The 15,629-nt window shown below is 44.6% G+C and overlaps 1 protein-coding gene across 20 annotated transcripts in view; it reads left to right on the top strand.

Annotated features, from left to right (window-relative positions):
• Positions 1–15,629, top strand: part of CAMK2G (calcium/calmodulin dependent protein kinase II gamma) — a 122,143-nt gene that overhangs the window by 93,018 nt on the left and 13,496 nt on the right. For 8 of the 20 annotated variants that reach the window (XR_008577956.1, XM_054832752.1, XM_054832751.1 and 5 more), the window contains 3 exons: positions 12,724–12,792; positions 14,397–14,441; positions 15,091–15,139. Coding sequence is in view for 19 of the 20 variants with exons in the window: in XM_054832752.1 (XP_054688727.1) it covers positions 12,724–12,792; positions 14,397–14,441; positions 15,091–15,139 (163 nt within the window). In the remaining variant the exon portion in view is untranslated. Of the gene's footprint in view, positions 1–8,789; positions 8,823–12,723; positions 12,793–14,396; positions 14,442–15,090; positions 15,140–15,629 lie in introns of all 20 variants that reach the window. The other 12 variants (XM_054832753.1, XM_054832756.1, XM_054832759.1 and 9 more) reach the window with 2 other exon arrangements.

Genomic DNA, 15,629 nt, shown 5'->3' with positions numbered 1-15,629 from the left:
CTGAATGGAAACTGCATCTTGTGTTAGAGTTCGGTCCATGTCCCTGAGAGCCAGGCACTCTCCTGTTCCCTTCTGAGGGGAATTATTTTTTCTCCACTTCAATTTCACTCTTTGTGTGCATGGTCATCCTTTTAGTTCTGGAGGTTAAATAGGCCGTTCCCAAGGCTGTATGCTGTTGCAGGCAGTAGCTCTTTACCATCTGGTACTGGAGTAGAGACAGTTGTGGGCTAGAGCACTGTCTTCACCTAACTTCGAAAGGATAACTGTTCTCAACACAGGAAAGTAGGGTTTGGTTTATTTGCTTGCATTTCCATTTGAAGTTCAAACCTTTCTCCACAGCTGTTAGGCAGAATAGTTCATCTCCTGGTTTTGCACTGTGGACAGTCTTCATTCTCCCCGTGTTGACATGCACACTGCAGGACCAGCACGCTTGTCCTCTCCTGCTCTCTCAGCTCTTTTCCATTTTAATGAGGCTCTGTTTCCAGAGGGCTCACAATACAAGCAGGCTGCTGGAAAAAGGTGTTTTCAGAGGAGTTGTTTTTATTTTGGGGACTGTTCTAGTAAAACTTGCATTCTTGCAGTTCTGCTGTGTTCTGCCCTAATGACACTCAAGCCTTTGGGGGTTTTTGACCAAAATGCTGTGTGGAACTGCTGTTCTTGACCTAGGATACTTTGAAATGTGCCTGAAAGAGTGAGCTTTTGTGCCTTTGCACATACCTGCCTCTTGTACAGACACACATCGAACACATGCATGCTAATACAGCACGTGTGTTTGACTTGTTGCATCTGTTGATATGGAAGAGATTGCAGTAAAATCCTAGTGGAATAAGAACAGATGATCCCAAATGTTGTGAACTGAGAACCAGCAGATACGTACTTCAAAATCCCAACGTGGCAGGGGAGGAGCAACTGGCAAAGCAGCAGATAACAACATGTCTACGTAGTTTTTGTCACCTACCTAGAAAAAAACTGGCTTTCTTCTCAGGATTGTTGATTTCCAATAGGCTCTCAGGGAGTACTACAACTTGGGTCAAAATCTTTCAGAAATGGACAGATGATGTGCACACACGTTTTGAGGCACAGCTTCCTGGCCACGTAGTTACAAGGAGACCTGTATATTAGTCTTCCAGGTCCATAGAAAGCTTGTGGCATTTGGTTCATTGAGAACACTGTGTCTTCCTCTGTGAAAAGATTAAAGCTGGATTTGCTTTTCTATCTGATTTGAAGTATTCTTCAACTCTTCACAGTATATGCTGTTCCTTGTATACACGTCTATATATGTTATGGTTTAAGTCAACAGGCAGCTAAAACAACCACACAGCCATTCACTCACTCCCCCCTCCTCAGTGGGATGGGGGAGAGAATCGGTGAGGGACAGTAAAACTTGTGGGTTGAGATAAAGACAGATGAATAGGACAGAAAAGGAAGATGATGATAATAAAAGAATATACAAACCAAGTGATGCACAGCACAATAGCTCATCACCCACAGACCACCGATGCCCAGCTAGTTCCCAAGCTGCAGTCTAAATCCCTGGCCGGCTTCCCCAAGTTATATACGGAGCATGACATCATACGGTATGGAATATCCATTTGGTCAGTTGGGGTCAGCTGTCCTGGTCATGTCTCTTCCCAGCTTCTTGTGCACCCACAGCTTCCTTGCTGGCAGGACAGTATGAGAAGCTGAAAAGTCCTTGATTTGGTGTGAACATTGCCTGGCAACAGCCAAAATATCAGTGTGTTATCAACATTATTCTCACCCTAAATACAAAACACGGCACTATACCCACTGCTGGGAAGAAAATTAACTCTATCCCAGCCAAAACCTGGACAGTATAATTGGATACTTGTGATAAAGTGGAAGGTAGATTAGAGAGCATAGCTCTGTACATGCTGAATGGGGTTGCCCTCTGGGAACCTCTACTTCTGCATGACAGACCTGAAGTCCAGAGTCTGCATGCACCTTCCTTGCTCCTAAGTGTTAGAGCAGTCCTGCTCTGCAGTATGAACCTGAGTGGTTTCCACAAGGAGCATCACACACTTTCAACCTGGGCTGAGGGCCCTCAGAAGAGTTGTTTAAGCTTTCCATTTTTCCCAAATGGCATCTATCTTCAGGTGTGGCTTTTGAGTCCTCATTTCTACAGACTTTAAAACTCAAAAATAAATTGTATATTTCTCCTTAAAGGTGGTGTTTTGAGTAACCCCCTTACTCAGTAATGCAGACTTAAAAGTACAGGTTGCTTCCCCCCAGTGCTAAGTTTGGACAAGATAGCAGGTAGTGGTCTGTCTGCGTTTGTAGTACATCCTTAACAGTTTTGCTTAGGATTTCTGTGACTAGATGCTTATCTCCTTCCTTGCCCTACTGTTTACATGTACAGTGCTGCTTCCCATTAGTCATCCCATGGAAGCGTAACCTTTTACTGCTTCCATTTGCTTATTAGAGCAGTACTCGCACCCTTGACTGCTGTGCAGCAGTCTCTGTGCCAGTCATTGTCTTGTTGGTGACCTGACCTTTGTGACCAGCCTGCTTCTCTTGCATTGCTCCTTATGGAGGAAACTTGTAATTTTAGCCCCGCTGATTTTCTCATCCTAGATAGTTCTGACAAACAATTTGTGCCATCGACTGGTTCAGTTAAGAGCATCTGGGTTTGCATTACTTGTAGCAAACTGATTTTTTTGCCCATTGCAGTAAATGCACAGCACAGATAACATGACTTGAACACCAAACAGATTTTCAGCTTTGTGGTATCCTTTTCATTCGCACTTCCAATACAAATAAATTTACATCAGATTTAGGTTTAGAGCACGTGTTGCATGCTGTATTTTTAACTGTAGTCTGCTACTGACCACATGCCAGGTTAGGCTGTTTCTCATGTTCCCTCCAGGTATGGAGACTCCCAGTTTGTTTGATTGTTGGGTTTTTTTGTTTGTTTTTTTGTGTGTTTTATTTCTTAAAACCTTGGACATTAATTCCTTATAGAGATTTGAGACAAAATACATTTCAATTTCTTCACTGGCTTTATCTGATCCAGGGTGACTGTGCTCCATGAGAGTGTTGCTATAGATATCCACACAGTAGATGAGAATAGAAAGAGTATTTCTTCCACAAACTGATGATTACACAAGGGTAAAAATGAATGGCTTTAAGCCCATTGAGAAAAAAACATCACTAGTTTGTCTTAATTTACTTTCTGTTCAAGGTAATTTTCCCATCCTTTTGTCTGGTATTCAGAGCTATCTATGCTAGAATCCTGCATTATTTGACAGGTAGAGTAGGAATTTATATTACATAGTACTAGGCAAGTTTGAGTGAGACCTATACATCCTTCTCGTGTTTTATTCCCAAGAACTCCATGAAAATGTGTGTTGGTGATTATCTGATGCAAGGTGCAGCGTGTTGTTGCTGATTTATCATAAATGAGAGAGGAATGATATATTAGTCATATGTGGTGATATGAGCATCTAGTGTGAATCACGTTGAGCTTTAGTTGGCTTTAATCCTTTGCTGAAGCAAGCCTAACACACTAAAGCAATGGGGATGCATGCATTTTATTTGCATCAGACCATTTTGGAAGGGAGGGGGGAAAGCTTAAATCAGGAGGGGAGGACAGGAATGAAACTTTTTTTTTATTCCAAATATAGGTGTGTCCACAGTGGGGTTATTTTGATAAAGTTTCATGTGTATGACCCTATCCTCTAGCAAATTCCTTTCCAAAATCTATTTGAAGCATTCCTGGTTTTCATTTTGCACTCCTGCTTCTATTTCAAGTACTAATTCTGCTAATTGGTAGATATTTCATCAGCTTGGCACTTGAGAACTTTTCCATTATCTTAAATAATGAATGATTTGAACTGCCTTGAATCTTAAATTGTCCCTGCTCACCAAACCTTTGGTAGTGCTGAACTCACTTTCTTCAGGCAGAATTTGGATCCAGGCTGATGGAGTAGCAACAAGGAAGGGCCAGGTTTTATCCCCAAGGAACATGCTTTTCTGCTTTCAAATCCAGAAAGTGAGGCTAGAAGATACTGGGTGACGAATTGCAGAGCTATGTAACCTACCACCTTATGGCCACCACTGTAGGTCCCAGGTATTTTTTTTAAGATTCTAAATTTAATGAGCAACATCGTGCAGCTGCCATTTTAAAATTTACTTTACATAGTTTCATATAAAATCTACTTGCTTTCTTGTCCCCCTTTCTGTCTGTAATCTGGACTTGCCATCCACTGCAAGGTGAGGGAGGGGTTAAGGTGTGGGCTGGGGCAGACACCTGGGTGAAGATTAAGGACACTTTATGCTGTGAATGTCCTTTCTCTGACCTTGTCAGGGTCTGGGCTCTCTGTAGTTAGTGTTACAGTCCTACTTTTGATTTTTTTTTTTTTTTGGTGTCTCTGGGCAGCTCTTCAAACAGTTGTGTTCCCTTTTTGCCCAAAGGGGAATTTCCCTTCCTACTGGTGTGAGAGGATGCATGTGTTTCCAGTTCTGGCAGGGCCTGTCAGATCCATCTTTATAATCAGAATTTGTTAACGCACGAAGTGCTATTTTTAGTTAAGTATGTAATTGTAAGTATTTCAGAATTAGTTCTTCTCTAAGCTCTTTGTCAGCTGCTTCTTCTTTTCTTTCCTTTTTTTTTTTTTTCTGAGCACTTTAATTTGTGATTAGGGGATACAAAATGGTATCAATAATGTTTTTCAGGCCCCATGTAACACACTATGTAAATAGTAACTTGTGGAGAATGCTGTGGGATGCAGGAGACTTTTGCAGAGCATTGCAAGTGAATGCTGTTAAATTTGTTGATTTTCTACCTTGTCTCTTTGCTACATGCATACTGTTTTCTTTCCCAATGAAAACTGAATAGCATAGCTGAAAGAGTAAAAATCCAGATTTTTGGTGTGATAATGTTGTAAAACCTGCCCTTCATCTTACATAACTGCAAAGAGGCACCAAATACCATTTGTTCTGCTGTTTGTAAGGAGTATTGTGGTAATTGTACATTTTATGTCTGGTCGGTACCAGCTTTCCCTGCCCTTTGCGCAGTAAAGAGTATGTGGGGAAGGCAGGATGCTCTGTAAGCTGGCATGGCTGCTGAGAAAGCAGTTTGTGAAAGTGTGCCTTAGGGAAGGCACAGTAGCAAGGTGAGGCAACGGGGAATCCTTAGAAAATCTACAAGGGTCTGGAAATCTGCAAGGGTCAAGTCATATCTATGCAGTGACCAACAGGAGTTAATGCTCCTATTTCTGTATCTGGACTTCTTATGATCTTAAAGCCATACTGTTGAAAGATTGTTATGGTGAAACTAAATGAGAAGAACCGAAGTTCACCTGAACAGCACAGTTTTATGCTGAACTGTTTTATGCAAGATGCTTGGGGAGCTCTTCAGATCTTTTTAAGTGCTGACATCCAGTAACACAATCTACCCACCTTTGATGTATTCACTTTTTTCATGGCATTGTTGTAATGCCTAGAAACTGCAACTGAGATCAAGGGTCCAGTGTGCTTAGCACTGTTGCGATGCCTAAGCAGAAAATCCCTGCCTCTTAGCTTACAATTTAAATAGACAAGCTGACAAAGGGCAAGAGAGAAGATGGATTGACAAAGATGAAAAGATTTGCTCAGCATCACACAAAAGGACTAAAGCAGAAGTAGAAATAGTGTCTCAAATCTGCTAGTTCAGGCTGCCTCTCACTGATCTGCTTTGCGTTCAACATTTTTTTTCCTACCTCAAGTCTTGAAATGACTATACTCTCTATATGAATGAGTTGCAGCAAGTGTGATATTTTAACATAAATATAATGTCAGCATCAAACTGGGGGAGAACTGCATGTAGAAGAGAGAAACACAAAAAGCTGTTGTAAAAAAAATCCATGCTAAGTGCCCAGAACTGTGAATGGGACTCTGCCTAGAATCACTCTACTTCCTATAGCATCTTCTAGTATGTGTTGTATTTTCTATAGGTCCTTGGAATGATTTACACTTTCCGTTTCTAGTATTGCTGTTGTGCTGAAGGGACAGTGATTCTTCAGGTTGTCTCTATTACCTGCCGACTTCTCTTTATTGTTAGCTAAAGCGGGAGTCTTCCTCAAGTTTCATTGTAGACTATCTGCTTATCTATCGAGATGAACACCTGAATTTCACACAATTACAGAAATAGAACTTTAACAAACATTCATCCCTGGGTTTGAGAGGAAGATGTTGTCCGTACTGCTTTGAGAGGTTGTTTTGTCACTCAGATATAGGGAAATCCTTAAAGTGAGGTACTTCACCATAGGCTATCTGTCTGCCTATAACAATTTTTTTCATTCCCTGGGATGTCTCTGCACTGCCTAGAAATACTTAGAGATGCAGCTGTGTTATAGAAGGGAAAGAGAACTCTATCTGTAGTTAAACTTCTCTTGCCTTATTTACTTTGCTAAGTTGCAGTCACATTACAAGAAGAACAAGAAGTTTTGCTCACTCTGCTAGTCACCTTGGGAAGGTGATGTAGGTGGCTCTGATGCAGCTGTTACAGAGGGGATTGGGAGATTGATCTGGTTTTAGCAATTTCCTTGTGTTTGTTTTGACTGAAGTTTTGATGCTTTAGCACTTACTACTGGTGTCTCATGTTTGCATTATCCAACCTGTCTTGCGTTGTAATAATACTTTCATGCTCTGATCTTAACACAGACCTTACTCCCCACCCTTTTTGTACTGCCGAGCTAGCTTTTCTTCCCCCTGTTATTATAGTAGCCAGTAATAATGTGCTGTTGGGGATTTCTACAATACATCATACCATGTTAACAGACCAACACTGTTTTAAATTTAGATTGTACTCTAATTAAATTCTAATCTGCAGAGGGTTCTGTTTCCTCCTGTGTCAGTGTTGCTTGTGCCTCTAATATAGGAGGATGATTGTTTTCTGTGTGACTTGGTTGACTCTCATATTGAACCTTTTGCCTGTCTCTTAACATTTGCTGCCCCTTTTCTTGTTTCTGTAACTCATTGGAAATCTATATGAACTTCAAATGAGACTGTCTTCCTTAGAAGCTTCCCTGCAGTATCCGTATCATCTCTGTTTGTCTGCTGCAATTTGTAGGATACATGAAAAATAAAACCTAAAGTTTTGGAGCAGTTTCTCAGCTGATGTGAATTTCCATTTCTCCCAGTTACCAATTCCCTGTTGTGACTGGGTACAAGGATTCCTCTGGGTTGTTGGTGGTCTAAGCATTGTATTCATATGCTGGTAGTACATCCTATTTTAGCTCTAGCTTGAGGAAAAGCCTGTGGAGAAGCTAAATTGTCCTAAAAGATGATGAGAGGAATCACAAGGTTTTAAACCAGGTATTGGCAAGCCCTATGTTGTGCCTCCATGAAATGGGAGATTGGTGAGCCAAATGCTGAACAGATTAGTGTTTGGAGTCTGTCCATACTGGAATTAAAGATCAGATGAGGCAGAAGCTTTGCTAGTTTGAGTCTGTGCAGTGGCTGCATGATTCTGGGCTGCATGGTGTGATTGGAAACATGGCTCCGGGTATAAGTTGAGCATGGGCACTTCTGCTCTCAAAGACATGCCAGTCTGTATGGGTGCTTGAGCTCTGATGTAGGGATAGCAGGGACAAGGGCAATATTCAAGGTGAAAGCTGTGAAAGCTCAGTAAGTGTATGAAATGGGGAGGTACAACTCCGTGGCCTGTACTGAGTTCAAGGGCTGCTCCAGAGATGGGCCATGGTCATGTGCAGGAGTCCAGAGCTACGTAGCTGAGCCCACACCGTTGTGGGTTTTGGCTGGGATGTGCTGCCCTCAGTATTCTGTGAGCTAGACGCTGTAGTACCTCCCCATGAGTAGTAAGCAGCAGAGAAATAGCCTAGATAATACCAAGGGAGAAGGGCAGACGGAAAATGTTTGTGGAGACAGCAGGGGGAAGGGGTAGCATTGTAACGCTGAAAGACCTGCCAGGCTCAGCTTGGACAGGATGACACTAAGACTATAGTGAAAGAGCAGAGAAATCCATGCTGAGCCTAGTTTACTGGAGAGTGCAGTTTAGTGTGAAACGTGTCTTTTGAAGATGACTGAAGATGTGTTTGAGCAAGAGTAGAGTCCAAGAAGGTTGAGTAAAGTTTGAGCATTGGTCCTTGTTTATTGTCCCAGTACCTGAGCACGCAAGGTGTTCTGGCTGTTGAGTGCCTTTTGCCTTCCTTGCCTTTCTTCTATGTCTGAGCATGGGTGCACCTTGCCTCTCCAGTTAGCCCCAATTTCTGTGGGAGGGAGCCTTTCTTCTCCCCGTGCTATTAACAGAAGTTCCCTCTTCTTTCTTTAGCCCTTGGGGATGTCCCTCCTGTTACGCCCTCCTCCCTACCCTCTGATCCTAGTTGCAAACACACCTCTGCTTCCCCCAAATGTGGACACGCGGGGGTTGTCTGCCTACCTCTTCAGTGTGGCTGGGGAAGCTGCAGTTTTCTGAAGTGGGAGAGCACGTAGAGGCACCACCTAGCATCCCACATCTTGTGTATATATATTCCTCCCTCTTCTCCTCTCCTTATATCAGTGTGTGGGGCACCTATGTTCTGACCTCGATGTTTGAGTGGATGGGGTCTTCAACTCTGCCCTTTCCCCTGGTGCGTAGTCATGTTCTTTAATGGTGACTTCTCTGCACCTTCTCACGTATCTGTGCATTTCTGCTGCTGTTATACCTGTCCCTAGGGGAGCATCATTGGCAGGGGGGCCCTTGCTGGCACACTAATGTGTGAATAGTTTCTGTGCTTTTCTTCTCATCTCCTCTCTTCCCTTCTCTTTCCTTCTCTCAATGGTGTGTCCAGAAAAGGAAGTCGAGCTCCAGTGTGCATTTGATGGTGAGCACCTCCCGTAAGCTGCCTGCGATTCGTGCGTCCGCCATTCTCATGCCATGCACGCTCGGCTTGTGCTCATCACCCTACATAGCATGTCTGTGCAGGGGGGCGGTGGCGGGGGGGATCATTGTGCACTGAAAGGTCCATGTCCTCACTAAAAGGGCTCAGCGATTGTCAGGCCCTCGACCAGTCGTACAGTTGCCATTTTATGCAGAAAATCAACTGCTGGCAATGCAGTTTGACCTTGCCTGCTCTGAGTGTGAAACAAAAAAAGGCAGTGGTTCTCCTGGGCTCAGCAGAGCAGGTATATGCCTTGCCTGGACATGGGGCTTTGTCATTCTGTTGCAGAGGTGCCAAAAAGAGGAGCAGGTGCTTTGCCTGGCGTTGGTGCCGTCATCCTTGGTGGGAGCCCTGCAGTGTAGAACAAACTGGGAGTCGCTCCAAATGTGACAGAGACTGATGGGGCTCCACTGTTCAGATGAAATGTGTGGGCACAGCACCGCCGGGCAGCTCAGAGCTGCCGGTCACTTCTTTTTTTAGCATACTTACTGAAAAGGTTTGTCAGAGCCTTTATAATCCAAAACTTCCTTTTGTCCTGATCTTGTTTACGTATCCCAGCATGACCAAATATCCAGTAACTGCCTCCCCTCTCCTATTCATTTCCCTTTTTTCATCCATCCAGATGTTTGACATCCATAGAATTTGTCAGAAAAGAAGTCAAATCCACTCTCAAGGGAGCAAAGAGAAAATTGGCCAGTGCCATATTGTAAGGAGTCATAAACAGCCCATTAGATGATGCCTTTGTCTCTGACACTGAGATATGAACAGTAACTAAAGTACAAAAATCAGTTATTGCATTATCTCCTTTACACAGAAAAAGACCAGAAAATATTTCTCCCCTATTGCAGGTAGGAATGGGAACGTTACAGTACTGAGAAAGCAGAATAATTTGTTTCTATATTACTATCTGGAAGGTATTTCTCCTCTTCGTCCTTCAATGACTGCTTAAAACTACGAAAACAAAAAAAAAGTAATTCCAAAGTACTGCTTGGAAAAATCTGATGTGAGGGACTGACTTTTCACTAGCCCTGCCTTTATGAAACTCCAGGGCAGGAGTTTGTTGTGCCTTTCTTGCCCTTCTTTTCTGTCCACTGCCAGCAATACTTAAATTCCCTCTGCCTGTTGTTTTAAAGCAGCTGGGGTATGTAAACTGTGTGTCAGCCTCAGAAAACATGGAAGCAGTGAAGGTGGCTAAATAACCAGAGATGGCCCATGTGTTGGTACTTATTTTCTTTTAGTTGGCTAGCAATGTGTGTCCCTAGCGATATGATCACTGGTCTGTTTTCTTTCTCTTGCACCCTCTCTGTTGTTTGTGCCTGTCTGTCTGTCTCTTGTCTAGCTCAGGAAGCGCTGCCAGCTGCTGTGCCAAAACTAATCGTGTTACGTAGATCTTAAGAAGGGTCCGGCACCTTTTTAGGTGGATTGGCCTCTTTTAACTTGAGCTGTACTGCTGCGAATTACCAAAGATCGTAGCCTGCCCAGTGACCGTGGTGTTGGCTGGCAGTAGGAGGGGAAGGAGGGGTAAGAGTTGGCTGTGGTACCTGGGGCTCTGGGATGGGCAGTTGGTTAGGTGCCCACAAGACACAAGAGTGAGCAGGAAGCTCAATGTGTCACATACCTCTGTTTGAGAAAGAACTGTGAAAATGCTTAGGCTAAGTCTTCTGCCTCTTACTTCCCTGGGACTCTGCTCTGGAGTAAAAATGCGATGTGATTCTGGACTAGCAAATGTGATACTCAGTCTTCTTCAGCCCACTGGCTGGGGGAGAGTATGATGGATGACCTGGGTGTTCAGCGCAGCCTGGAGGGTAGGCTGTGTGCTTGTGCACTTTGAGTTTGCACTTTGTAAGGTGACTTTCCACGCCTAACAAGCTGCTGTCAACTTTTTCAGAACAGTGGCTTCCAGAATGTTTGGGGGTTTTTTCTCCCCATTTGGCCTCGGTTATAAAGCCTTCTCAAAAATCAGAAGTATTTTTGTATAGCTTCCTTCATGCTAACTTTATCTTCTTAGCCCAGTGCACTAAAAGGAATGGGCTGTGCTCTTCTCATTGGGAGAGGTTTGGAAGTTAGATCTCTGCATTAGGATCACTGTTCCTGAAGAAGCGCAGGAACCTCAGTGCTGTATGGAGGGGTGGACCCAAGTGTTGCCAGAAATTTGGTTGTGTTTATGCCACAAAATGGCTTGGAATTAATTTTTTCAGGTTGATCTGCTCCTCTCTTATGTCCACAGCAGCCTGTCATGTCTTCTGCCATTAGGCTGGAAATACATGCAGGAAGCAAAGCTCTTGGAAGGCCAAGGTTTTAGGACAATGTGGAGAGAACTGGAAAAATAGGATGAGGCAATGAACAGTAATTTGTGAAGTGTTTTTCCTTTCTTAGCTTTGGGGATGAGTGTGTCATATGCTCTTTCTTTTTTTTCATGGACTTTTAAAGAATTCATTCCTGCCTTTCTCTTCTACTTCCTCCTGCCCCATCTTCCTCTTCTGTTTCTCCTCTCTCCCTCTCCAAAAGGGATAGCTAAGCTAAGCATGCTGCTTGTGAGTGAAAACTGAAGTATTAGTAGGTGTGTGTGAAGTCTCAACTTCATAGGATCTGTCTCTGGTTGCAGTAATTAAACCTATGGCAGATGTTTTCCAGCTCAGCATTTGAGTTCTGCATTCTTTGTGGTGGTTACTGGGTGATGAAGGCCTGATGTTTTGCAGTTTGAGTTTGCACTCCCCAAGAACGGTGGGATGGAGAGGAGGTGCAATGAGGTCACACTGGTGCGAGCTCCCATCCAGTACCCCTGATCTGTAAACCAAGGAGTTTGAGCAAGGCTCCTGCAGTGCAGATTTTGACATCGTTGCTGGTGCCTGGCAGCAAGAGAGCTATATGCCTGGTGTGGGGGTTACACGGCAGTGTAACTCTGGGCCTAATTGTCCAACAACTGACGGGATTTGTGGGCTAGGAAATATATACTAGTGGGCACAGGTTTGTCTTCCTACAAATATAGACTTTGCTCATTCCTGATGTAACTGCCGTACGTGACTCAATAGGATGTTTCTTTGCAGCAAGCTGGTGACTGCCTCGGTGTTGTGCTGTGTGAATGCAGGAAATAGAGATTTTTATTCTGCTACCACAGCTACAGGAGAGACTGAAGAGGGGATAGATGAAAAACTACTGGGCACCATTCAGAGGACTTGCTACTTGGGGAACTACCTGGCCTTTTCCTTGCATCCCACCCCCATCCCTTTGCATATTTTGGTCCTGAAGTCTCTTTGTTCAGGTCATGGCAGGGACACAACACTCCATACCTCACCTTTTCTCTACTTTTCTAGGGCTCATCACACTTTTTCTTGCATCAGTAGATTCCCTGGGACCCTCAGCATCATCATATATCTAGGACTGTTCCTGCACACTTTGGGACTCCTCAGACACAACTCCCATTTGTCCCTGGTTTGAGACTGCACCATGACTATTGCGTGTGTCTCACTTCTGCAGTCTCTTTCTCTCGGGACTGCTGCCATCTCTCATTCTTCTTCACCAAATACTTTTGCTGGTGCTCATTGCAGGATTCTCCCCATCCCTTTGGGCTGCTGCCTTTTCCCCTTCTGTTTTCCTTCCTTGTAGCTCTAGCAGTCCATGCACACTTGGGTTTTGGTACATCCCTTACAACATCTGTTGCCTCTGACAGAAGGATGATGTCCGGCGACTCGGGCAGCACTCCTCCTTCCTCCCTCTTCTTGGTGATGGAGCCTGTGGGGAGGGGAGGGTCTGAGGAGATGGTTGGGATTGAAGCAATACTGTCATTTTCTCACTGCCTCTGCTGCCCAAGCAGGGGAACTAAAACCATGTTTTTCTGTCTCAGCCACAGAGCAACAACAAAACCAGTATAGTAAGCACTGCAAAAGAAACACCCCCAGTGCAGACGTCCATGGTATCTTCCCCAACCGCTATTTTTTTTGCTGTTTGGTTTAATTTTGATTCTGTCCTCTCCCCTTCTCTCCCTCCCCCCCTCCCCCCCGCGCCCCCCCCCCCCCCGAGTGCTGCTTGTGCTGCTCTGTTTCAGCTTGTGTTTTGGCTTTGTTCTGTCTGTGTCCCTGTGCTGCTGTGGGGCCTGATCACAGCCTCACAGGCTTTGGGGTGGGGGTGCTGAGCAGAGCTGTGGTTGGATGTGGGGATCGCAGCTTGCCTGGACTTCCCCTTGTGCCATCCCTGTATAGTTCTGTGTGTCCTGTTCAACTGTTCCTGCTGGCTTTGGGGAGGCTAATTTGGAAGAAGAGAGTGGCAAGCTCCATCCACTCTCCAACACCCAGGAAATGGAGAATGGACTTCAGGACACCACAGAAAAAAGGGCAGGCAAAGGGTTTTTAGAAGAACCCTTTGATGGCCCATTTGGCCTGCTCAGTTTTGTGGTCAATCCTCTCCAGCTTGCTGACTTGCTGGGCTAGCGTTTTCTGCTTAGGCTGTGTGCAGTGGGCTTCATAGGGTGCCCTGTGCCGAGTATCTTTAACGGCACAGCTCGCTGTGGTCTGCCTCAGTATGCTTGGAAGATCAGGCAGCAGTGCAATGGGTGACAGGGGCGGATGGGCAAATGTGTATCACTGCACCGTCACAGTCCCTGGTGCCCTCGCTGAGGGGAGGAGATGGTGCAGGATCCTGAAGGCTTGTCCTGGTAATGAAGGGATGAGTGCAGGAGCTAGTTAGCACCCGTAGGCCTGATAGCTGCTCTTTGTTGTGTGTCTCCGGAGAGTTGGATTTGGCATTTTTTGGGGGGTGGGAGGGAGGGATTTGATGTTTTTGTGGTTTGTTGTAGTGCAAAGGGTTCTTGGGACACTTCATAATTTTCTGCCTTCCCTTCACTGCCTTCATTCATTATGGTTTTGATACGGAAGGAGCCTTTCCAAATTGTTAATTATTGTTGTTATTATTGAAATTGGATTTAATTTTAGAGACTTTTAGAAAAACATGCCTTTTTTTACGACCCAGTTTCTTTAGCAGCTCCTCTCTGAGAGGCATTGAGGTGGTCTGGCTTATCCCCTTCTTATCACGGAAATTATGAATGTCCCTTTTTTAGAGTAAAATACCCAGAAAACTTTCCAAAAAATGGGGAGACAAAGGCCCCAGCCCAGTATTAACCTTTCCTTCCCCTCTCCCTCTTCTGAAGCATTTTCCAGCAAGGACGCTGCTGAGGGGTCGTTACTTGACGAACGGCTGCAGAGGGTGCAGGCTGGCTGCTCAGTGGCCATCTGGCATTGGTGCCAGCCTCGTTCACTGGAAGCAAATTGGGAATATGGGGCAATTGCAGGGAAGCTGGGGACTTTGTCTCCTTGCGACTGTAGCTTTTAGTGCAACCTCTCTCTTCAGGAAACCTTCTGTGCAGGAAGTGTGTGCGCATGCACGCAAGCACACATGTACTGTTTGGAGTTTGTGGTTTGGTATTTTTTTTGTCAGTCACCTTTTCCCCAGTTGCTGGGGAGTGAAAAGAAATGAGAGAATACTTTGGAACTGGAGTTTAATGATTCTTCCATCCTTTCCTAGGAGCCTCAAACAACTGTTGTCCATAATGCTACAGATGGCATAAAGGTAAGGGATGGGAGTTTTGTCAGAGAAACCTCCACTTCTCTCTTGTCATTCTCGTCTTCGTGTGTTTTACTTCGGTTTCTACCTTTCTGACGTCTGGTTTGTAGCGTGATCCTGGCAGTAGACCGGGAGGGTTATGTTGTATGGCTGTGGATCTCTGGAAGAGGCTTAGTAGGGACAACTGTTCAAATATTATCATCTCTTTCCTACTGTGGTGTGTAATCACCACTCTCTTTCGTATGTGGGGTGGAAAAGAAGATACAGGCACTTAAGCACTTTTTTTTTCCTTCTGGAAATGGAGACCTGTTCCTCTGAGAGCGCCCTTCTTTAGCTTCTTGTGGCTGTTCTTCTTCCAAACAGAAGCAACTCCCATTTGATCTCATTTGACAGAGTTTGTTAACTTCTGTCCTTGTAAAAGTTCTGGGTGGACAGCTTGAATGGCTTAAACACACAAAAGCTGAGCAGAGATGCTGTTAAGTTTTGCTTAATATTTGGCCTGCTTCCATCCAAATCTTCTTTGTATCATCCTCTCCCTGCCATCCCTGCCAGTGTTTTTGCGCTTTTCCCCATCTTCCTTCACAAACAAATCAAACTATGTACTCATGCTCCTCATGACTGCTGATGCCTGGTAATGCTCTGTTCTGCTGTGCAGGGTTCCACAGAGAGCTGTAACACCACGACCGAAGATGAGGATCTGAAAGGTAGGTGCTTTGCCTGTAATTTCTAATCCAGCTAAGTGTAGGCAGGGGATCCTGGAGATTCGATCATTGCCTTGAACTAGCTTCCCAGATTTCTGTGTCTGACTCAGTTCATAAATTCGCCATGATGCTGTCATTCCTGTCACAGTGGGACCATGTGTTGGGGAACCAGCTGACTTGGCCTCTGTGGTATATAAACACTGTTTGCCCTGAGCTAATTTGTTTTTGTCTCAGAGTTGGAATTCTTTTCTTGGAAATATCATAATCTGTTCATCTCCAGTCCATTTCTAGGCTTGGAAAATCCCTACCAGTCCCTTGAGGTTTGGAGTCTGGTGGTGTGTTTGTACTTCCCTGTAGGTTACAGGGAGTTGAAACCTCTCGGTTACTGCTCACTCTACCTTCTCTCTCCTTTCTGGGAATCTCTGTAGTGACATGTATGCACTTCCCTCTTTATTTTTTTCTCTTTGGGTCTATTTTTCTTTCTAATATGGAG

The sequence above is a fragment of the Grus americana genome, chromosome 7 (assembly GCF_028858705.1).
Source record: "Grus americana isolate bGruAme1 chromosome 7, bGruAme1.mat, whole genome shotgun sequence".
Taxonomy (NCBI): Eukaryota; Metazoa; Chordata; class Aves; order Gruiformes; family Gruidae; genus Grus; species Grus americana.
Note: the sequence above shows the minus strand (reverse complement) of the source record. Positions and strands in the feature narration are given on the sequence as shown.